At 34.0% G+C, this 25,805-nt stretch overlaps 1 protein-coding gene across 1 annotated transcript in view; it reads left to right on the top strand.

Annotated features, from left to right (window-relative positions):
* The window catches only part of SLC25A36 (solute carrier family 25 member 36), a 39,261-nt gene extending 16,203 nt beyond the window's left edge, over nt 1-23,058 (top strand). Inside the window, exons 3-7 of the mRNA XM_038002790.2 lie at nt 2,164-2,241; nt 5,764-5,864; nt 13,871-13,937; nt 16,838-17,127; nt 19,407-23,058. Of these exons, the coding sequence (XP_037858718.1) occupies nt 2,164-2,241; nt 5,764-5,864; nt 13,871-13,937; nt 16,838-17,127; nt 19,407-19,600 (730 nt within the window). The 3' untranslated portion in view covers nt 19,601-23,058. The remainder of the gene's footprint in view (nt 1-2,163; nt 2,242-5,763; nt 5,865-13,870; nt 13,938-16,837; nt 17,128-19,406) is intronic.
* Nucleotides 23,059-25,805: the final 2,747 nt, after the last annotated feature.

Genomic DNA, 25,805 nt, shown 5'->3' with positions numbered 1-25,805 from the left:
TTAGTTCAGTAGTGTTTATTTTGTAATAGCAAATAAACTCATTCTGTGTATTTACCTTTGTTACTAAAGGGTTTCATCGGCCTTTTCTTTTTTCAAACTTGTTTACATAAGTACATGAATAGGTAGAATAACATTGATAACAGTTTTGGATTAAAATGCCGTAATTGGGCCGGGCGTGGTGGCTCACGCCCATAATCCCAGCACTTTGGGAGGCCAAGGTGGGTGGGTGGATCATCTGAGGTCAGGAGTTCGACCCCAGCCTGGCCAACATGGTGAAACCCTGTCTGTACTAAAAATACAAAATTAGCCAGGTGTGGTGGTGTGCACCTGTAATCCCAGCTACTCAGGAGGCTGAGGCAGGAGAATCACTTGAACCTGGGAGGCAGGGTTGCAGTGAGCCAAGATCGTGCTACTGTATTCCAGCCTGGGTGATACAGTGAGACTCTGTCTCAAAAAAGAAAAAAAAATGCTATAGTTACAGATAAATATTTCTATCTGATTTATAATAGGAAAATATTTTAATACCATGATTTTGATATTTATTACCACAGATTGCCTCCCCTTAAAATTCTTTTGACCTCTGTGATAATACTTTTTAATTCTCTTTTTCAGTGATTTTGCCTTCTCTTCACAGGAACTTTAGTAATCCTTCTAGGCTGTGTTTTAGTTTCTCAGTTTTTCAGGCCCTCTTTTAAGCTCTTCATATATTAATTTACTTAATCCTCACAGTAACCAGTAGAAGGGTACTGTTTTTGTTTTGTTTTGTTTTGTTTTACTGCTGATGAAACTAAGTATGAGAGAAAAGTTATTTCAGGGTCTTAGAGTTATTCATTACCAACATTGAGCTTCATATCTTGAGAAGTCTGGCGGCTCAATTCAGGCCTTAAATTAACCATTAGACCCAACTACCTTTAAAGAGATCCCTCTTAAGCAGATAGATGCTTGAGAACTACTTGGCCTAGTCTGTTAACTCTGAATTAAAATACTTACTCTTCAGTTTCTGTTCCTTCTCCCTGCCAAAACTTCATTTCATAACTTACTCCAAAAAAGCTTTCTGTGACTTACACCTGGCTCTGTTCCTTTCTCTTCTGGGCATATATGTATCTAGGTTGTATAGTATTTGCTTGTTAATATGGTCTGTTAATTTATTTGTTTTGTTGTAATTCTTTTTACCAAAACAGAACAGCAAATTCCACAGTGTCAGGGTCCTTGCCTTCTTTTTTCTATCTACTTACTTTTTCTACTTATAAACAGCTAATTATACAGTTAAATACTCAGTATAGCAACTGTTAACTGAGTGGCAGGAGAAATAACAGGCCAACCATTCTGGTACCTTAAAGGACATTAGGGTGATAGGTTCTGCTACAGCATTTCAGTGGAATGGGGATGAGATAATACTGCAATACTAAGAAGTATTGTCCAATATTGAGTAAAAGACCTGAAAATTAGGAAGGAACTACATTTCTAGTTGGCAGGTAGTTATTAAGCTTTCAATTTGCTGGTAAAGATAGTAAAGTTAAGGAAATCAAAGATAAGAGTAGCATGATCATATGAAAATAATGTAGAACTCTTTATCTTTGTGTCAATCTTTCAGGAAAGAATCTGAACAGATTTTTTAATCACTACTAGTAAATCTGTTATCAGTCTTCAACAATTTATGGTATGTCATGAAAAAAACAGTGTTTTGTGTTTTGTTGTGTTTCCTCTTTTTCTTTTAATTTTTTTTTTTTTTTTTTTGAGACGGAGTTTCACTCTATCTGTAGGCTGGAGGACAGTGGCACAATCTTGGCTCACTGCAATCTCCGGCCTTCCAAGTTCAAGCGATTCTCCTACCTCAGCCTCCTGAGTAGCTGTGATTACAGGCATGCACCACCATGCCCAGCTAATTTCTGTGTTTTTTATTAGCAACGAGGTTTCACTATGTTGGCCAGGCTGGTCTTGAACTCCTGGCCTCAAGGAATCTGCCTGCCTCAGTGTCCAAAGTGCTGAAATTACAGGCATAAGCCACCGTGCCTGGCCACAAATTTTTAATAAGTAAGGAAAACCAGAGAAGCATAACATAATACAAATATACTGGATTTAGACTCTAACTTTATTTATACAAAGTAAATAAAGTACCAGACTTTGAAGGATATTTCTAATAGAATGTTTTTTCTCTTTCAGGTTGATCTTGGAAAAAGAAGGGCCACGTTCCTTGTTTAGAGGATTAGGCCCCAATTTAGTGGGGGTAGCCCCTTCCAGGTAAAAAAAAAAAATTGTTTAAAGTTAAGCAAATTATGGCAATCTCTTTTGTTTCAGCACACCTGGATTTAATCATTTATAGATACAGTTAAATTTATAAATGTGATTTTCAGTGTTTATGGGAAGTTAAAATACTTAATTTTCTTTTTAAGAATTTCAGGTGCTAGCCAGAACAAATTTATATATTAATGTTTGGTGGTAGGAAATGGTACTGGATATTTTGAAGACTAACAGTATTTCAGTGCTATTAGAAATTAACAGTAGTAATATGAATACAAAAGCTATGTTTCATAATATAAGGGAGAAGGTATAGTATTTGCATTAAATTTTTGATAGTCTTATACTGGAGAAAATAATAAAGTATCGCTTATTATAGCTAGAATTTTAAGGAACACTGTATTTATAGGTAAGAGTTTTAAATGTTAAAATTCTATAAACGGACCTGAGATTTTTTGGGGGAGATGTTGTAATCAAAGTTGAAAATTATGAATATATATCTTTATATTGCATTGACTAGGAGATGTAAAATTAGTAATATTTGCAAGATAAATCTGGAAATACCCTCATAGCTAGTGGCAGTATATTGAGTCTTCTGGGGAGTTGCTTATGCTCTCATCTGACCGTAGGAGTTAGAAGAATTTGGGGCTGCAGAATTGAAAATCTACACAGGGCTAAGGCTGTAAAATACTCCTGATATTTTGAGATAAGTGCTTGGTAGATTTGTGAGTTTAACTAAACCAGCTCTTGCGTCTTGAAAAATTTTGACTCTAAGAAAGGTAAGCATTCTTTTAAACAAATATTTTCCTTGGACCAAAAGGCATTTAGGGTATCTTGTATTTTTCTGCTTTTCATAGCTATCCTGCTCTGCACTCCACCTGAAGTTAGTGTTCCTTTCTCACTTTCCACATAGAAATCAAACTTCAAGAAACAAGATAGAAAAGTAGAACCAAAGGACTAAGAAGGATGTCAGGGCTTAGAACAGGGTTGAAGAAAGGGACAAAAAGTCTAAAAACCTGAGAATTTGTGTATCGTTGAAGGGCAATAAGTGATGTACATGGCTTTTACCATAATAAAAAGGGAGCTATTCAAGGAAGATGCTGAAGAGATGTCAGGGTGATAAGGATAAAGAACTATGGTGTAACTGGTATCAGTAACCATCCAAAAGGATGGGCATGGCACCATGTGTAGGTGCAAAGGAGCACATAGTAAGATCATTGTGAAGCAGTTTTTATGCAAAGTGAAAAGACAAAGAACAAGCAAAGGAACTAATAACTAAAGGAGCAGCCAAAGGAACTAGCAGTAAGAAAGGGGAAGATCTAGAACTCTTAAAACTAAGTCATTTTTTGGCTTATGGGACAAACCAAACAGATAGAATGGTTCTGTTACCTATTAAGGAAGCTAGAAGGACATGAAAACATCACTTCGTCATTTTTCTCTGACACCATTGCATCTTAGATTGTTAACCTCTTCCACGACAGAACACTGTACAAAGTTCATATTTAGAGTGAAAATGCTGTCTGTATCCAAACCATGTACCAGATCCATGTCTTGTTATTTATTAGGTTTCAACTTTTTATGAGTTCTTTTCTCTCTTTAAAAAAATATCCAAAATTGCATCCTAATTATAAAAAAAGTTAAAAGAAAAAACACCAAATGCAATGGCTCATGCCTATAATCAATCTTCGTGGGAGGGTGAGGTGGGAGGATCACATGAGACCAGGAATTCAAAACCAACCTGGGCAACATAGCAAGACTCTATCTCGTAAAACAAAAACAACAAAAAAAGTATAGCGTAAAGTTTCTACCCTAAACACATCATCTCTCATCCTGTGTACCTTCCCAAACACTCACACTTCTCGTAGATAACCACCATTAATAGACAGTTCCTGTATATTCTTCCAGTAATTTTTCTGGGTTATCATATACATAAAAACATGTATACTTAATATTTATTATGCTTTACATAAACCGAATCATACTAAATGTTTAACCTAATTTAACTTGAAGGTTTTCCATGGATAGTATGTGGGTTATTTTTTTAATTGTATAGTATTCCATCATTAATAAACATTTGCTTATTATACATTTAGATTATTTTTAGATTTTCACTGTATAAACAATGGTTCAGTAAACATACCTCAACCTTTATCTTTGAACACTAGGAAGTTTTTTTTTTAGGATGATTACCTAAAGTTAGAATTTCTGAATAAAAGGGCATATGCATATTTAAGACTAGTGAATATTACTAAATTACCTTAGTATAAAAAGGCATGCTGGATTTTTATCCCTTATCCATAGCCTTACCAATGCTGGCTACTGTCCATCTTTTTTTAATACTTACCAAATGGACTGAAAGGGATTTTTCACTGTTTTAATACATATTTATTTAATTTTTGGTATAGTCATACTTTCTTGTAATTTGTCATTTGTCTATCCTGTGAATTGCCTATATATATTTCATGGCCATTTTCTCATTAGGATTTCTTTTTTTCTTACTGATTTCTAGAAATGCATTGTTTATGCCTCTTCCCAACTTGGCATCAAGTGTATCTTATGTTTTTCTTTCTCATAAAGTACAATATTTCATTTTAAGTTATATTAATTTTCCTTTTATCTTAAGCATATTAATAAAGGTACAACAGTGAAATTCTCATTTGTATTTGTCTACTCTGATTCTTATTGGATGACTAATCATCCAATAAGATGGGGAAATAACAGGATATTTCATACAGCAAGCAAATAATTCAAAGCATGGGAAGTTAACATAGAGGAGGTAGTGGGGATGCATAAAATCATAGTAAGTTAACAATGAGGGAAATAATTAAATTTCACTCAGTGTTTACAAACATTGGAAAACATTCTGACCTGATGGGTCTGATTTCTTTTGTTGGAATTGTTTTGTCTGTTTAAGGATAATGTGAATTACAGTGTGTGTACTATGAATTAGAATATACCACAGTATCTTAAAATTGTTTAGCATATATTTTAATCATTTGGATCTGCTTCACCCTCTTCTCCCCATGAAAAAAATTATATGTTAAGTGCTCATGCCATATCTGCTTATCTCCAATAACTGTATTTACTTTAGCCTTAGCACTGCACCAGCCTTACAGCCTTATTCATTCATTTAGTTTCTAAACATCAAAATCTTAAATACTTTTTGTTTAAATTAGTTGTTATTTTGTTTTTATTTTCCTTTTTTAAAATTTCATTTTTTCTTTTTATCTTTTTGGATACCAAGTTTTAGTGAGTTAAGTGGCTGTCAGAATATTGGATGGGGGTCTGTTTGAGAATGAATGGTAGGAACTTTACATTTGATACTGTCTTACTTTAATGAGTCAATACAAAAAGTACTTCAGAGTATTTATGAAAAGTGTATATATCTAATGTTACATGAGAATGTGGCTAGGACTTTGTTTATGGTTTTTAAATTTCTCCATTCTAAAATTGTGAAGATCAATTTATATGTAAGTCTTATGCATTAAGAACATGCTGATTGATAAATCTAAATCTCTATTTTAGAGCAATATACTTTGCTGCTTATTCAAACTGCAAGGAAAAGTTGAATGATGTATTTGATCCTGATTCTACCCAAGTACACATGATTTCAGCGGCAATGGCAGGTATGAATGTATAATATTAAAAAACAAAAAACTTCTTGAAACCTAGAGGCTTAATATTGAATTATAAGTTTGTAGTGAGAAGTTGATGATTTATGTACTTTTCATTGATTAGATGATTTTTACATTTATCCATATAAACCAAATTAGGTATATGTAAAATCTGTCATCAGTTGACGTTTTTGTAGTTAGGAGTTTCCATGCTAGGGTGCAAGTAATATATTTATATTGCCTTGTGTAGTCCACTGAATGTTTAGTGATCATTGTTAACAGTTTTAAGAATCCAACCATAATTACACTGTAAATAAGTTACAGAGCTGTGATTTACTCTTCTCTCCTCAATTTCTGTTAGTGTCTTTTCCCTTTTTGCTGCATGTTTTGGCTTCTGTCTGAAATGTGTCGGCAATTCTTGGTAAAGTATTCATTTTGTCCTGTGCTCAAATGCTGAAATTTTTGTGAGTGATGATAATTCAGTTACCATGTGTATTTTTAAAAATTGTTCATTCTACATAATCCACACTAGATAGCTCCTGAAATTTAGACACTGGCTATGTGTACATGCTTATTATAGAAATGTTTCCAGGAACTCTTTCTTTCTGTCATCACTGATAAGTATATATGATTCTGAATTAAAACAACAAGTTTTAGGTCTTTATACTGCCATAAAGATAAACAGTTGGTTTGACCAATCTGGTTCTGGAATCATTTGCTGCTATGCATGTTGGACAAAGCCATGAACTTCAGTTTTCCATAGAAAATTCTCCCTAATATCTGAGATTTATTGCACATTTACTCATATCTCAGATTTTCAAATTATGCTGTAACTTTATAAACTGTAGCTGCTTTCATCAGCTATTGATCAATAAATTGAGTGTCAATTATGTGCTTAATAATGAGTGCTCTAAACTGTTAAACACTTTTGGTTTAGAAATAAATTGAATCAATTTGACCTATATACTTCATGAAGTAAGTAAGTTTGAAATACAAATTTCTGAAAGGTCAATAGCCCTTATCATATCACAAATTGTTTCTAAGACTCTTTGTATTTAGTAATTGTCGATTGACTCACTGAAGCTTTAAAACTGGAAGGGACAATCTAAAGGTCAAAAGAGTGAAATACAATCATTTACCAATAAGGAGACCTTGGGCAAATTATGTAATTTATGTGAACCTCTGTTAGCTTACCCATGGAATGAGTCAAGCGGTCTACATAGATTTGGATTTTGAGAATCAGTTCTTTCCTTTAGTGTCATAGAGATTATGTTGTTACAACTAGAATTATTTTTAATGTAATTTTTACAGATGTTGAATATTAATAGATAGAATTTTTCCCCTATGAATTTGGATGTAAGGTAAAGGTTGGTGGCCAGTGACAAACCTTATAACCACTCTATCAGGTTCTTTAAAAATACATTTCTGAATTACCAGTTATTATGTTTTTGGCTTATAACCTCAGATAATTATAAAGAAATATTAATCTTATTTGAAAGAATTGGAATCTAGAAAGTTAGATGAGCGGTCATTTTAGGTTTTTTTTTTTTTTTTTTTTTTTTTTTGAAATGGAGTCTCTCTGTCTCCCAGGCTGGAGTGCAGTGGCGTGATCTCTGCTCACTGCAAGCTCCGCCTTCCGGATTCCTGCCATTCTCCTACCTCAGCCTCCCGAGGAGCTGGGACTACAGGCACTCGCCACCACGCCCGGCTAATTTTTTGAATTTTTTTTAGTAGAGATGGAGTTTCACTGTGTTAGGCCAGGATGATCTCGATCTCCTGACCTCGTGATCTGCCCATCTCGGACTCCCAAAGTGCTGGGATTACAGACGTGAGCCACCGCTCCTGGCCTTAAATTGATATTTGTTATATCAGTATAGCAAATGTAGAGGTTCAGAATATATTTCCACTGGAACATCTTATTTCATTAGATTATCTCATCAGAATTTATTACTGTATTTGTATCACATTGCAAAGAATTTCAGTAGAATTGTCACTTTGCACTTTTTTCTCAAATGTTTACAAATGTTAACATGTAGTTCGTTTTTATCTATACATTGATACCATTTCCCAACTTGAATTCCTCGAGTTTTGGTAAACTTATAGTCTCATACTTGTTCAGAGGTTATTGCACTGTACACTTATTGTGTAGAAAATACTGCTTGAATTTGTTTGCAGTTACATTGTTCTGAGAACTGTGCTTTCAGAGCTTCTGTGCACTATTAATGAGCATTAACATTTAGCTTTGCAGTTTTATTCATAACTATATGGTTGGTAAAACTGAATGGTCCAATGCAGACTCATTGAAGTAGCCTTTTGCCCCCTTTGTTCTTGAAATAATCTAGACCAGATTACTCTGGGGTTTTTTTTTAGGATTATTTTTATAGGTCTAAACATGAATGATTTGGGGGCATGAAGTAAAGATAGTTCTGTGAAAAATCATTTTCAGCTGTCTATTCAAGGGAAAAAATGCTAACCTTGTCACTTTAGTACACAAAAACACACTAAAATGGACCATTAATGATACTGCCTGCAAGATTTTAACACACCAGATAGCACACACATTAAGGATTTATAAGGCACTGTACATTATTTTTATTCCAAGTGACCTCAATTCATTTTCATTTTGCATTTTATCCATATGAACTCATGTTTAGATACTACAAATTTATTTTATTAAAAGGACAGTTTAAAGTGGGTCTTTTTATTTGTTGTAGTGCATACTGTAAGAATTTGTAAACCTCTAAAATTGAGCTGTACATTTTCATGCATTAAAAATTTTTTTCAGTTGTGAGGATATTTAATCAAATAATGTTGACTCTTAATATTTTGCCTGCCGTTTTTTTCTCCTACACATGACCTTTGACAGACTCAGTATATCTCAGCTATTGAGGGTATCTGTTTTGTTGCCTGTATATTTTGTTTAAATTAACTTGTATATTCCTCTATATACACCTAGGCACAGATGTATGCAAAAAAATTTATTAAATTACTTCTTTCTTTATAGTAATTCCCAATTTTTAAAAGATTTTATCTGGCATGTATATACTTTTATATAGAACATTATAAATGTAAAGGAAATGAATTCTGATTTTGATTGGATTATATATTCATACAGTTACTTCTCAGTTTTTAAAATACTAGTAATGTAATCATTGAAAGTTTCCTACATACGTAGTGGGTTTTATTTGCTTACAGCATACACTGTTATTTTTCAATTTATGTTTTTCTGTTAGACTTAAACTTCATTATAATAAAGGCTTTTACTCATTAAATACAGGTATTGTCTTGCATTTATGAAATATTTTTGAACAGTATTTTATTTGTCCATGGCAGTTAATTCAGCCAGATGGATGGTTGGACAGATGTTTTGTGTGTTTGTGTGTAAACATTCTTCCTGTTTTTTGTTTTGTAGAACACAAGAAATTAAATACAAAATAATGCAAAATATTTCATAAGTATGGATGTGCAATATTACTGGCCATAGTGCAAAAGGTGAAAGGTACTATTGTAGCAATGTATACTTTATTTTATTAAAAATTTATATAAATAGCTCCAAAATGAAGTTACTTGAATATTCTGTTGGGTTTTTTTTTTTTTTTTTTTTTAAGATTTACTAAGTAGGCTGATTGTTAAAGAATAGAAATTGTGTTTTCACCTCCTTAATCATAATAGATAATAGTGGTAGGAAAATGGGAGATGATGATCCCCTCTAAATATTCCCTTTTGACAAGGTTAGCATTTTTTCTTTAAGGCAGAATTGATCTTCTTTTAGGTAAGTATTTAGATTCTGAAACTGCTGCAGATGGCAGGATTTTCAGTACTCGGTACATTTTTTTAAATGGCCCATTTTGATATTCCTTTCTTTTTTTTAACTTAAAATTTTCAAAAAAGTTAGATCTCACAGTAAATATTTCTCAAATCCTTCCAATGGGATTCAATTTGTACACATGTTTCTGATGAGGTCACTGCTTGTTGTTATGATACAGAAAAGCCTGTGTCTATTTTAGGCATTTACTGTACATTTCTCCCGAGAAAAGAGTGAGATCGTGTCATCTCATGCTCCCCATCCGCAGGTCACTTCCTGTAGAAATATGGACTAACTTAAACCTCGTGAGTACTGATCTGAGCATCTCTTGCAGCCTGTAGTATAAGAAACGCACCCTGGGATTTTATAATAGCTGTGGAATTAGGAGGCGGGAAATTAACTTTTATTTCCTGAATTTGTGTGTGCATTGCGTATTTTATAAAGGCTAAGTCTGATTCCTTTATAATATTCCTTCTAGAAGGAAGAATGAGGTATTTTTCAGTCGTCATGTAATAAAAGCCTGGGGTCTTCAGCTTGGCGGTAACAGCCTTGACCTCCAAAGAATGTGATAACAATATATAGCTGTAAATGGTATTATACTGTCTTAAAAGTTTTAGATAAAATCACAGTTCTCTTTGCTTAGTATAACATATTTAAAAGCCTAATACAATGCTTTCCATTCTTTTTTGTCTGTTGATACTTGGCTTTCTTAGAACCCTTTTGCAAAAAAAAAAAAAAAAAATTAATAGCATTACTTTGCAAATAAATGCAGGATAAAGAATATATGGGATCTTAGCTGTTTTAGTTTTAATTACTTTTAAAAGTGGTGTTAATACATTTAGGAGGTTAGGTGGGCTTTGTTCTTACAGAAGTTAGTTGAAATAAAAAGTACCGAAAACGCAACACTACAGGTATCACTCACTTAATGAAATCAACATTTTCAGCAAGTTTAAGCAGAATTTTTCTGTTAATCTGGTTTTTAATTGGTCGACACTGTCAAATGGAATCTTACTTAGATAAAGCAAAACTTTTAAAGTAGCATTTAAAAAATTTTTTTAAGCTTTCTAACATGCTAACCACCCTACTAACTGTATGGCCAATATATTGGCACTTTGCTTTTACTGACTGTGGAGCAATATTAGTTCTTCTTACCTTACAAATGGATCCCTCATGTCATCTTAAGTTCATTTTCATGTTTCACTAGGTGCTCAGAGTCTTAATATAAATTAGCATATTATCAAAATGTCACAAAATTAAAATGCAAAATAAAAAGTAATAGGCAATTTCTAAATTTCAGGGGCACTATTCCCAGTATCTTTGTGTGTGTTTGTCTTATAAGTAATGGGAAGATATGTTTAACTTGGGCTAACCTCAAATTGCCTTACCATATTTAATGCTAAGTTACGATAAATTTTTGTTTTTTTCCATTGGCTTCATTTCTTAGATTATTAGATTATATTTATTAGATGTAATTATCCTAGTAATGTCTATTTAGTTTGTTAAAGTGTCTTTGGTTAGGAGAAAGTAATAGCATAAAACTCAAGGACCTGAGTTTTAAGCGGTAAAAGGCTAATAGCTGAAACTCTGTGGATTGTGCCTAGATTCATCTAACCCAATGGTTTGCTGGCATTTAGGTTAGTGTCTTTATTAAGAGCTAACTCTCACTGGGAGAGTTGAGCCAGAGCAACCATAGTAAACATAGCGTACTGATAATAGCAATTACATAGGGATAAGATAACATTCTCTCACTTACCTAAATTTTAATGTGGCCTGTTACATAGGTTAATTTGTGCTTGGAAATGAATTTTAGTTAAGTGAGAAATACCTGTTGTTTGCTTTGTGACATTATAGTAATATGTACAGAGAATAATTTAAAATTATAATTTATGGGTCTTTAAAAAGTTTTGTTCCTAACAACATTTATCAAAATTATTGTACTATTGTAAAGTTTTTTATATATGGGTTTTTTTCTAGCCTCAAATTCTTTTGTGACTTGGAAGAGTATTATGGACAGAAGCTTGGGTATTTAAAGTTTGTTTTTAGAAATAGAACTTTTATTTTAAAAAAAAAAAACTTAGGTGCTCATCTTCTTTTCAAATAAGTATAATAAGATGAACGAGAATTTTTACCTAGATCGGCTGTTTTTAAAAAGTTTGATGTAAAGATTCCCAGTTTTAAGCTTTTAAAATTCAATAAAAAGCAAATAGTTTTTCTTAAGATTTCTATAAAATGATTAATAAAAATCATTGTGAGTAATGCAGAATATTTTGTTGGTTTATGCTGGCTAGCAGCTTTTTACTTACAAACTCTTAATTTTGCTGTGCAGACATTTAGCTAATACAGATATTTAAGTTTACAAAACAAGAATCATTAAATTGGAATTTGACCAGAATATTGATGTCTGATTGCTTTAAAATATAATTTGAATATCCTAGCCTTTTCATGTAGAAGAATGAGGTTCAAAAGAAGAGAAAAATAATACTCTATAACTCTGTTCTCAGTTAAGCTAGAACCATGCAAGAAAAATATTTAAACTGGTCTGATAGTTTCATGTTTTTCTTTTATTTTACCAAGAATATATGCATGAAAACAACCTTTTATATAAAAAGATGTTCCTGGCAACCTGCTCAACACTTTAAATTTTATCAACTTAGTACCTGCTGATGCGTCTAAAATTGCTGGTCCCATTCTAGTTTTATACTTACATATGTAGTATTAAAAGCACTTAAGAGAAATGTAGACTATATAATCTTTACAAAAGTGGTAAAGGAATTATTTAAACTGAATATTTATTCCATTTATCTTGCTTGCTAAATAGATTTAATTGGAGCATCCATCTGTATAATATCTGGCTATTTCTACAATGTTAAAACAGTGGCTTAAGGAAGTAAAATTTGAGTTAGCCAGTTACTGACATAGAAAAGAACCCCGTGAGACCAAATTCAGCTTTGTAAACAATTTAGTATAATTATTTTGCGTATGTAGATATACCTTTGAAAGCCAAGAAAGGTTTATGATTGGATCTGTACTATATTAATTTAAAAACAAATTATTAAGTATATTGTAGCATTTCTGTTCCTGTAAGTACTTTACTCATCTTAAATGTACTGATCATTAGCCACCTTTATAAAAATAATGTGCCTGACCTGCTAGTATTTGATAGAAATATTAAAACAGTTAAGATCCTTAAACATTTCTGCATATAAGTTTTTATTGAATAAATGTAACTTAGCGTAAGTAGGTCTATGAAGTCTGTGTAAATTAAAACCCTGTTTTGTGTAGATGAAGCAATCTTTATAAGTTTCTGTCATCAAGATTGTATTTTGTGTGCTATTTTTCCATAGCTAGGAAGGTGGCAAGTAAAACATGCACTATCCTAGAAACATACTGTTCCAGGTAGATCTTAATTTACTACCTGGAATGAGCCATCTTAGGTGACCACCATTCTGCACCAATACTTAGTACATAATACTTTAGTTTTAAAGTAAACTAGAGCTGTCTTCTACCCTGAGTTTCTTCCATGTCTATAAAAGTAAGAAGGAACTTCCAATTTGTAACTTTTTGAACTTTTGAGTTTTTGTATGTGTTTAAGTAGATGAATATAGGCCTGTCCTAGTAACCCTAACAAAAACTTTACTGTGATACGGTTATTTTAACAGTATTAGTAAGTATATATGTAGAAAGTATTCATGGGGCCAAACAACAGTCTTTCCCACTATATAATCAACTGAAGATCAAAATATTGGTAAAATTTGACATTTATGTAGAATTCATTTTGAATGTAGTGATTTGGAATGCTAATCAAACCCCAGGTAACTTTTTTTAGCTGGTTTTTAGGATCCCAGGTGCATGCTTTTTAGCCGTAGAATACACAAAATGTCTATGTGTTTGTAGAGATGGATTTCTGAATTCAGCTTAGATAGTAGAGAGCACCCTAAAGGATATTCTCATTAGGTTGGGAAAGCAATTTATATTCATTTTGCTTTTAAAAGAATCTGTTAGTTTAGGACAGAATTTGAGAATTCATATAGATTGGAAGTGAAGACAAATGTTTGTCGTTGTATGGATTTGTAAAATGAAAAGTGTAACATATACATAAATTAGTAGTTTATATACATTTTCTTTAATATAGATTTATCTAATTTTTAAAACCTTAAAGTTAACAGTGTATTCTTCATTTTTACCAGAGTTCATTTTAAACATGTTTGTTTAGGTTTTACTGCAATCACAGCAACCAACCCCATTTGGCTTATAAAGACTCGGTTACAGCTTGATGCAAGGTATGTTAATTCCTTAAAATAAAATTGGTTAAAGTGGATTTAACTACTTTTTTTCTACAAATTTTTTCTTTCTTTTGCTGCTGAATTTGTTGTTGTAGTTTTGAAACTTGGGTCTGCCATCAGAAAAAAGATAATGTAAGAGTTGACAATATGAGCTTTTCCAGGTGAAAAAAGTGTATTATTAATATGTGTTGTTTTGTTTTATTTTAAAAAGAGTGGCTAGAAAGATTCCATAGAGAAACAGAAAGGAAAGAAAGAGGTAGATTAACCTAACCCAAAAGGTAATACTTTCCCTACATGGGTACTTATAATTGGCCTAGGCTAGAACCCTAGGCTGACAAAATAGTTCTCATGTATCATCTGTTACCACTGACCACTTTATAATAGCCAGATTCATTCATTCAACAAATCTATATTAGCAGATACTGCTATGTCTTAGAGATGCACCAGGAAACAGTGGGGACTAATTTTAAATGGAATAATCAAGGAAAGGTTTTTTGAAACCATTTAAAGCAGAGGAACCAATCGGTGCAAACCTCATAGGTTCTAAAGTGTAGGGCCTTTGGTGTTCTGGGAACTGAGAGTAGGCCAAAAGCAGTGCTGCATAGGGTCTTGCCATCTCAACTCTCCTATTGGCTTTAGAATAGACCCTTAAGTAGCAAGATGGTCCTATCTTATATGCTACAATAATAATATTAATGGTTTTAAACTATTTTAGACTTTCAGTCTGGAGTAGATTCTGTGTATAACATGTTCTTACTGTTTTTATATTTTGGTGTTTGGGAAATAGTGTTATGTCCTATAGGCTTTAAGTCAAACTGATCTAACATCATTAACAATTATGCCTGCTTAAATGTCAGTTTTCCATCTTCTGTCATGTTGAACTATATACTGTTTGGAAACTTGAAAAGAAATATCTAACTGTTTAATCTGAAATAGATCTTTTAATAAAATCTTGAGTGTTGTAGTAAAACTCCAAGTTTATTTCTTAAAGCCACATATCTGAAAAGTAATGGTAGCTAAGACTTATTCCAAAGGTTAGAAAGTACAAGATGCTAGTCCACATTATTCTATTGTAAACTACCAGGGTTAGGTTTCACTGTGTTTAGCATTGCTCTATAAGGAATCCAGGAAAAGCATGACTTAAAACTCTTTAATATTATTTTTTTCCACTTGTAACACAAGCTAGCACAATTCTTAGGCTTGCAGGGGTGGGGTGATAATGAAAGGTTGACTTGAGGATTCTAGTTTATAAGGCTGAGGGCTGGGTGCAGTGGCTTATACTGGTAATCCCAGCACTTTGGGAGGCCAAGGCAGGAGGATTGCTTGAGGCCAGGAGTTTAAGAACAGTCTGGGCAACACTGCAAGACTTAATCTCTACAAAAAAAATGCATGCCTGTAGTCCTAGCTACCTGGGAGGCTGAGATGGGAGGGTTGCTTGAGCCCAGGAGTTTGAGACTGCGGTGAACCATGATTGCACTATGGAGACTCCATTTGTTAAAAAAGAAAAATCAATTAAAGAAAACAAAAATAGGGCTGATATGTCACCTTTCAGGATTTGTATCTGTTTTAACTTGTGAGGAAGGATCTTTAATGGCAGAAACTAGTTACAGTTGGTTTGTGGATCATTTATCTAATAGGTATTCAATATCTAAAGACAATCCATTCATAAAACTGGTGGAATCTGTAGGTAATTAAGTGGGTGTTGTGGTGGTTTTATTTTATGTCAGAAACAAGTTAGGTACAATTTATAAATAGGTAAATTTTCCCTTTTTTTATAGGTAGCATATAAACCTATCTCTTTATAGATAAGATCCTGTTGGGGGAATCAGTATAAGGTAACAAATATTGTTAAAACTCAAAATTACATGCATGTGTAGAAGGAGATGTTGTGTTCTGTAAGAGTAGGTGCTGCCGCCTTAGGTAGAACTAAGGACATTGTCTTAGGCAGAGTACTGAATAAATACTTTATAACACAACAGGTTCTCATTTACTAGTCACCAGGGAGACTGATATGGCCATTACCTTTAAATGATCATAGGGAATTTGACTGACATTCACCCCATCACCTCTTAGGTAGAATATGAGTGGGGTTGAAAGAGAATCCCTCAGGTGCACAGAATTTTAGTTAATCATACTGCTTGTTGCTGGGCGCGGTGGCTCAAGCTTGTAATCCCAGCACTTTGGGAGGCCGAGACGGGCGGATCACGAGGTCAGGAGATCAAGACCATCCTGGCTAACACGGTGAAACCCCGTCTCTACTAACAAATACAAAAATCTAGCAGGACGAGGTGGCGGCCGCCTGTAGTCCCAGCTACTCGGGAGGCTGAGGCAGGAGAATGGCGTAAACCTGGGAGGCGGAGCTTGCAGTGAGCTGAGATCCAGCCAACGCACTGGGTGACAGAGCAAGACTCCGTCTCAAAAAAAAAAAAAAACATACTGCTTGCTTTATGATATTCTATCATCATTAGTGTCTCAGTCATTCTATTTGTGTTACTAAATGCAAAGGAAATTCAGTTTACTTAGAACTGGAATTAATACAATGTGAGGATTTTTGTTTACTTTGTTTTGTTTTTGTCTTGAGCTGCAGTCAGGGTGTACAGTTCCTAAAGGATTTTATTGCTTATCCCTGCCACATGAACCCCAATGAGGACACGAGACTGAAGATTCAATGTAGTGCATTTTGCATTCAGTAAAATAAACTATTTACTTATCACTCATTTCATATGACAAATTTGAGACAAAAGAATAGGAAATCTAAAATATGAATTTTTTTTTAAATTCTAATTCTTCATGAGTTAAAGAAGGCCATTCTTTATTATTAGAGTGACATATTTTATTATATTTTACTTACTTTATTTAAAAAACCTATCAGTAAGATGTTTCTTCTTGCTTTTCAGGAACCGTGGGGAAAGGCGAATGGGTGCTTTTGAATGTGTTCGTAAAGTGTATCAGACAGATGGACTAAAAGGATTTTATAGGGGCATGTCTGCTTCATATGCTGGTATATCAGAGACTGTTATCCATTTTGTTATTTATGAAAGTATAAAGCAAAAACTACTGGAATGTAAGACTGCTTCTACAATGGAAAATGATGAAGAGTCTGTGAAAGAAGCATCAGATTTTGTGGGAATGATGCTAGCTGCTGCCACCTCAAAAACTTGTGCCACAACTATAGCATATCCACATGGTAAGAAGCAATATCTATTAAATCAGAAATATTTTCCCACCCCAGCCAACAGCTCACTTATTAAAGCATTTATAATTTTACTGCGTTCTGGTATAACAAAATACAATTCTTGAGAGTTCATAATGAGATTAAATCTGGTTAAGTAACGTAGGCTCTATTAATAGGTCAGTATTATGCTATCAAATAGCATGGTGATGATTGAGCATGAGCTCTGAAGTCAATCAAATTCCAGCCTTACTCACTTCCGCTTGGTGACTTTTGGGCAAGTTTCTGATTTTTGAAAAGAGCATAGATGTAGGCGCTATAGTAGATAGTTTACATACATTACTAATCTATGTAAAAATTATCTAAAGTACTTATTTTCCCTGTTTTGCTAGAACATAACTAGAATTGTTCTCCCTTTGAAATGGAATACTGAAAAGAAATGTAAACATGAAATAACTTGCCCAAGGTCACATACCTACTTAATGCTGAAGCCCAAATTTGAATTAAAGTCTGTAATCCCAAAGACCAAGCTATTTTACATTATTTCATGTTGGCAAATAAGTATATTAATATTTCTGTATTTAAATTTTATAATATAAATATATTTAAATATTAAATATTTAAATTTTATAATATAGCCTTTTTCATTGATAGCTAGATAAATCACTTAAGAATTTGCTACATGCTGAGGTGTTTTGGTAGCTTTTTTGGTTGTTTTAAGTGTAGCTTTTGATTTTTGTATGTTTAAGATTTGTTTTTTAGTGTAAGCCCTTGTTTTTGTTCACTTACACTGATTAATATTTACAGTGTCCATTGTATATCATATCAGGAAAAATGAGACAGGCCTAGAAAATGCACATTTGCTCTAATAGTAATTTATGAAACCAACTCTTTAACCAGGTTGGACTATGAACTTATCTCAGTTTCCTGAAGGAATTTCCTGACTTTTCTAAAAGAATTCAAAATACGACAGTATCAGCAATATTGTTTAGATACTGACCTATGGGGTGGGTTAGGATGGTGGCCTGCTAAGGTGTAAGGAATAGAGTTTTGGGGTTTAAGCAGACTTTTCCCTTGAAGTGAGATGATGTCATTACAGGAAGAGGTACAGTTGATAAGATACGTTATTTTTTTTTATTTTTTTATTTTTTTGGTAGACAGAATGTCACTGTGTCACCCAGGTTTGAGTGCAGCCACATGATCATAGCTCACTACAACCTTGAACTCCAAGGCTCGATTAATCCTCCTGCCCCAGCCTCCTAAGTAGCTGGGACTATGGGCTCAGGCCACTATGCCCAGCTAATTTTTTAATTTTTAGTAGAGACATAGTCTCTGGTTCCCCAGGCTGGTCTCAAACTCCTGGGCTCAAGTGATTCTCCCACCTCGGCCTCCCAGAATGCTATAGGATTACAGGCATGAGCCACCACACCTGGTCAAATAGGACATTTTGGAGTTAAATATATAAATGGCACGAATCTTTAAGACAGAACAGATTTCAAGTAAATAGTGACAATTGCTGTGGGTTGCTTTAGACTATTTCCCCATGCCCTTCTGGAATACTTTGTTGAAAAAGTTTGAGAAATAGTGGATGTAAAAAAAGTAGTTACATAGGAAGCTCTGAATTCTTGTCCCAGCTTCTACCCGCAGCTGGCCAGAATCTCTCAGTAGCTCTGGTTTCTCATCTTTTAAAATGAGGAAAAATTGGACTGACTAATCTTTAAGGTTCATTCAGCTCTTAAAAATTTATGATTTTTGCTTACTTGATTCCCAGACTGGGATTTATAGCTGGCAGCTAATGTTTGGAACATTGTCAACTTCTTTGTCCACATGATGTTTCACACTCATGTGTGGACTATTTTGAATAGATTAATAATGCTATTGTTTCTTTGTACTATTCATGTTAAATCTTTTCTGCTTGTTTCTCACTGTATCCTTTTTATATTCATCCTGGATGCCACCTCTTTACTGCTTCTTCACCTTTTCCTCCTTCTTATATCTATCCTTCCTTTTATCTGTTTAGCATACAACTGATACTTCTCTTTTGTTATATTGTGTCTTTTTACATTCAAAGACTATAAAGTCTTATAATTAACGTGCATGATTTGGGCCATATTAGAAGTTTGATGTTACTATAATGAGACTGGTTTCAATAAGCTACACATTAAAAGCTACTCCTTTTTTATCCTGAGCTTACACTTATAGACTGATGAATGGGATGTGCTCAGTTATAATTAGAAGAGTGTAAAGATATCAATAATGTTTAAGTAAAATGATTTTCTTTCTTTCCTAAACAGAAGTTGTAAGAACAAGACTACGTGAAGAGGGAACAAAATACAGATCTTTTTTTCAGACACTAGCTTTGCTCGTTCAAGAAGAAGGTTATGGGTCTCTTTACCGTGGTCTGACAACTCATCTAGTGAGACAGATTCCAAACACAGCCATTATGATGGCCACCTATGAATTGGTGGTTTACCTACTCAATGGATAGCAGCATGAGGGCTGCTGTACTACAAAAAAAGAAGACCAAAAGATGACAGTGGACCATGGAATATGGAAGCCAGCATGGCAGACAGAAGAAAATTAGTTTGGGAACATGTAACTATTATAAGTGGAAGTTTTGTTGTAGGAATTATAGTGATCACACCACATTTCTTGGCCTTTCAGTAATGTGGAGAAAAAAAAAAAAAACCTCAGAACCTCCAAGGAAATGCCTTTAGAAGCACTCCTCTCTCAAAATTGCCATTCTCTCTACCATGTCCACCAGACACAGTTGGGTTTTATTGATTTATGGCAGTCTTTTAAACAAAGCCATCTTTAATTTTACATACTGTATTGTAACTATCCAAAGATAGTATTGGCAGTCATAAATCTATAACTTCTGGCTTTTGTTTAATTCCAGTAAAATCACAACAATGACAATGAGATCGTCAGTATTATTTTCACATTTCCCTGAGAGGACCTGGCACAATATTTTATATTTAATTATTTGCAGTAGTCACTGTTTTTGACAACCAATGAAATAGCGTCTAAATATCTTGTGTATTTTTTAGCATCAAAATGTTTCAGTTTCCACTGCTAACAGGTGCTTGATGTTTAGCCTAATGTGGATATTTAAATTGTTAACATACCAAACACACATGGTAATAGTTTGGGACAAAATAACTAGTAAATTGTTGATTCTTGGCTATTTCGCTGACTGCGGCATGTCCTCATGTCTTCTTTAATTTTGTGGTACATGAATGAATGCATTTATCTTTCAGTGACTTACTAGTTATGAACTTGAATTATCACCTGTTTGTCATACTTAAGTATCATTTACATAAAGTATAAAACATTTTTCACTTTTGAATCTTTCCCTACTTTCACATTAAGAATTTGAACTTTTGGGTTTTTTCCAGGTCTATATATGATAGATTACATTTATTTTGTAGAGAAAATAGTAATTTAAAGTTTTGCCATTTTAAGGTGACGTTAATATTTGGGACAGTATAAATATTACAGACAAGGGCCTCGTTGCTATCTGCTTTAGCAGGTAGTAACATTAATTAACTTCTAGTTTTGTGTAAATAAACAAACTGCTTTTGACAAGAAATTTATTCTGTCCTAGTTTCCTGAGTGGTAAATCATAGAAAGATTCAAGTTCATTTGGGTTAAATGTGCTAACAGGATGTAGCTTTTAAATTTTGCTATTGAGTCAGCTGTACCTTTTAATACTTTAAATGTGTTACATGTATGGCCCTTATAAAGATGTTTGCTGTAATTCTTTTAAAAGACTTCGCCTATGCTATTCTGGTGTATAAAAACTGCCACGATTGGACGCCAATGTGGTACTCATTTCAGTACCTGAACTGTACATTTTGTGCAATGGCTTTATCTAAAAGAATGACTCTTTGTGAAAGCACTTTGTGGCCTTTTGGGGACGGGGGTGGTGAGAGAGTAGGAGAGAATACCATGTTAAGATTTAAAAAAAAAAAAAATTGATCGTGTATTAGGCAGAAACAGTGTTCATAACATTTTTCTGGGTTTTAAGTATGTTGTTTTGGAGATCCTTAATATAAATGTTTTCGGTATTCTGTGTACCCTGTTGTGCCGCCAATGTTATAGATACTGCAGCGTGTCATCGCAAGCTTTCTCTGCTGTCACCAATGAAACATAGTGCCCTGTTAAATTCCCCCATTTTAACTTCCTTGTGGTCAACAGTAACTGGATGTTTTTGAGGTGCTCGATTGGAATAAAAATATTCCAATCTATTTGGAGACCAAAGGCAAAATCAGTTTTCTTACCTTTGGAATTATTCGTACCTTTCATGGTAAATTTCAGCTTTGACACATATTATGAGGAACATACCAAAAACGGGTTCGTAATAAATCTGTAGAGAAGGTCTGAATCTATCGTGTTTGCCTTTTCAGGTGCCATTTCTACTGCCTAATACAGTGCCATTTGCCTTGTGAAGACCCATAAACATTCATTGTGTTGAATGTAAGATACTCTCCCTAGTCTTACTGATCTCAGTACCCCACAAATGATTAAGAATGATATGAAAACCAGCAGCTAAGGAACATCTTATTATTTAGTTGTAGCATATTCATAACAAGTGTCCTTCAAGGATGAACATATATTCTCTTTCTATTTGTATTTATCAAGTAAAACTTGTGTTGACCTTTAGTGCATTATATTCAGCTTTTGAAAGTATTATGTGTGTACTGGAAAGAAAAGAAATCTTAGAGTCTTGGACATTGTTTATTTGTGCAACAACTAGAAAGGAGCAATGAGGTTTATTTCAGTTGTATTTTTCCCTAAGCACAATCTGCCATAGTTTATGTATGACAGAGATAATTCAGAAAGGAAAACTATATATAAAAGTTGTATATAAAGTTTGTCTCTGAAATATTTCCTTGAAGTTTTTAAAAAATTGACTCATGTTTAAAAACAAAAACATTCAAAGCATTGGACTTTTTTTTCATATGTTTATCATGACTTTTATTTCTGGTGTAGAGGTAGTCCACATTGTTTAGATTGTATGTACTTTTAAATTTCAAAATTCAAATCTGAAGAATTAGCAGTTGTGATTTCGGGATACCACGCAGTGCTTGTAATCCCAAGAAAAAAATCTATCACCAAAAGTTGGCTTGATTCTCATTATATAACTTTGTAGAACCATCCTTTCTAGATGGGTCCCCCACAGTGGATTTGTAACTTTGAAGTCAGGATAGAATATCATTAGATTATCTGTGGAACAGCATTACTATATTAGGACCAGCAGAATTTGGGTTGGTAAAAATGTTTATTTCTGGATTACAAACATTTCAGCATTTTAAGATTGGTTTTAAATCACTAAAAATATTTATTCAGATGTGAAGGATTTAAGTGCTAAAAATCAATCCATTTCTTGCTCTTCAAGAATTGTCCATGCCTGCCTTTTGTTGTTTACATGCTCTTCTGCCCAGACTGTTAGTAATCTAGGGACCCCCTTTGGAACTGATGAATACAGTTCAGCCTTTTCTCCTCAAATATCTAATGACTTTAACATTCCTAAGAATATAGGTATTTCTGAATGATTTAAATTTGAGGGATTTTAATACATAAAATACAGTGTACAAACTTTCTGCCCACTCAGATCTCTTCTCCATCATGTGCTTACATTTCCCATTAACCTACACACTGATTTTTATGCTACTCCTTGTAGAAACAAAATTCTAGTTTGACTCAGTTTTTGTGTTTATAAACTTTTGGAATGTATACCCCCGTGTATGTGAACAATTAGGACCTATCAGTCATAGCTAAATAGTGAACCTCAAAAGTGTTAACTTTGGACTATTCATGTGAGGTTTGGTATCTTGCATTTATGTACATGGCTGTAAATTATGTGCATTTACTCTGTATTTATGTTACCTAGCTTTTACTTGAATTGTTCAAATTTTAAAAATTAAAATACACTTATGAAAATATGGTGACTTTTTCTATAATACATCAACATTTTATTGAGAATATAGTCACACTTTTTTGGATTATCCTATGCGTGGAACAAAAATCTATTGCCATTTTCAGGTTAAGTATCAGGCTCGTATGATTCAGTCAGCAAACCTTATCTTGAGCACTTTGTATCTGTTAGACTAGTGATGTCTAAAGGAACCAAAAGGTCAAGTAATCCAACTCCCTGGTAGTGTAGAAAGAAATCTTGCGTATCTTCCACAGGTTTATTGACTTTTATCCAAAGCTTTTCATGTTTTCATTTCAGCCTTTGTGAAAGTTGATATGAAAAATACAGAGGTGAGAACTTGTTGGAATAACCAAATGAATCCACATATATTAGATCGAAATACAGATGACACAGATAAAATGCTATGTAGTGCCTACTTGCTTTACATTTTGTCTATTAGGTTTTCCTGAATTGTAGTTAACATCAAACATTATCCAGTCTTGTAGGTGAAGAAACCAGGACAAAATATCGTTTGTATTTCAACATTAACATAAATCTGAAATTGTTGGCTTTAATAGTACTCTGCACTGAAGGCACTGGCAAAATAATGGTTAAGATTGAGCACAAGCGTTGCAAGTTGTGTGTGTGTGTGTTTATTACTGAACATTGGGAGCCGTGATAGAGGAAGTAATTTGTGAGTTCATGATTTCTTAAGGTTCTAGTGTAACATCTATACAACTGATAAAACTCAGGCAAGCAAAATGTAATTAAATGTCCTGCCCCCCCCCCCCCTTTTTTTTGATAGGGAGTTTCACTCATCGCCCATGCTGGAGTGCAATGACTTGATCCTGGGTCACTGCAACCTCTGCCTCCCAGGTTCAAGCGATTCTCCTGCCTCAGCCTGACTTCCCTTTTGTTTATTTTCACACTGTATAGACCAGCTGACTGCCTTAATATGTATTGAATCAATTCAAGATTTATATATATAGAGTGTTGTGTTTATACAGTGGTTTCATGTGATTTCTTAATAGCCCATAGATCCAATAACATACAGAGGAATATTAGTCACAACTGGACTCTTTTAACTTGAGTGCTCTGAATCTTAGTCCTGTGTTTTTTTATTTACTATACTAGGTTATTCATCAGCACTTGACGCTAGGATGATGTTTTAGAAACTTCATTGGAAAGGAAAGATGGATAGAAGTTGGCTCTGAATGAAACATTAGGAAGTAATCAGAAACAAAGTTGAATACATAAGAACGGTATGAACTGTCTTAGAAGCTAATGTATATAGACCTTAGATTATATCCTGAGGCCAGTAGGGAACCTCTCGAAGTTTTTTTCTCCCAAAGAATGATTAGCAACATCCTAGAAAATCAGACTTAACAGATACTAGTTTGTCTTATGTAAGTTGCTCTTAATCATACTGTCTATGAGCTTCAGGAGTGTCAACATGATCTGTGTTCTCTGAAACTATTCTTTTAGCAAAATCTGGTTGCATGGAGAAAATGGCATTTTTAAACTTTGAAACGGATACAAATTTTACGGGCTGATATGGGGAGGGGCATTCTTTGTTAAAGGTCAAAGTGTTTCAGCCCAAGTAAGGAAAAATAACCCATTTTCTTTTGTTCTTCCTAGGAATTGACTCAAAAGGTCAATTTTAAAACCAGGGGTAGACCACGATTCTAAACCTAATCTAACTCAGGAGCTTATCAAATGCAACCAAACAATTTACTACTAGACCCCTGATTCTCTGTTTCCAGGTCCCCTGCCTGCTCTTCTAATGCACTGCAGAATTCTTCCTTGAGTCTTTCATTGTCAAGGATAAACAGCCCTAACATTCTTCAACCATTACTTCTGAATCTTAACTTTCAAGGTTCTCTAATATGATCAATCTCCTTAGTATGAACTTAGGTGTTTTAGAGGCCCAGACTATTTGATCTATACCTTCCTAAATTAGATACTGATTCTTAGGGTGTGTTTTTTTGGTTTTCCTAACTTGCAAAAATCGTACTAGAGCAATTGGACATCAATATGAATTAAAATGAAGCATTATTTCACCCCCTTGATCCAATCCCCTCCCACCAGAACCCCCACTTACGACACTGGGTATTAATTTCAATAGGAGATTTGGGCAGCGACACATCCAAACTGTCACTGTACGTTTAAGATGTGTTCATGTTAAGCATTTTTAACTTAATAATGCAAAATAAAAGCATAAACTAGGTACTTATCTCTTTAAAGTGCTTCACCGAGAAGACAGCAAAGAGATAAGAAGAGAACTATATGGAAGAAAAGTTAGGTATCATGGAGAATGGGATGAGCATGTCTAATGTGCTTCTGATCGGAGTTCTAGAGTAAACGGAGAGGATGGAGAAGAGACAATATTTTAAAAGGTAATTGGAGGCCAGGCACGGTGGCTCGCGCCTGTAATCCTAGCACTTTGGGAGGCCAAGGTAGGCGGATCACTTCTGGTCAGGAGTTTGAGACTAGCCTGGCCAACATGGTGAAACCCTGTCTCTACTAAAAATACAAAAACTAGCCAGGTGTGGTGGCAGGCCCCTGTAATCCCAGCTACTCGGGAGGCTGAGGCAGGAGAATCGCTTGACCTCGGGAGGCGGAGGTTGCAGTGAGCCAAGATTGCACCACTGCACTCCAGCCTAGGCAGCAAAGGGAGACTCCGTCTCAAAAAAAAAGTAATTGGAAAACTTCCAGCATTGATGATAAACATGAATCCATAGCTCCATGAATCACAATGCATTCTAAATAAGAT

This window comes from Chlorocebus sabaeus, chromosome 15 (assembly GCF_047675955.1).
Source record: "Chlorocebus sabaeus isolate Y175 chromosome 15, mChlSab1.0.hap1, whole genome shotgun sequence".
In the NCBI taxonomy this organism is placed as follows: domain Eukaryota; kingdom Metazoa; phylum Chordata; class Mammalia; order Primates; family Cercopithecidae; genus Chlorocebus; species Chlorocebus sabaeus.
The sequence above is the reverse complement of the archived record's forward strand: the minus strand, read 5'-3'. Positions and strand labels throughout refer to the sequence as shown.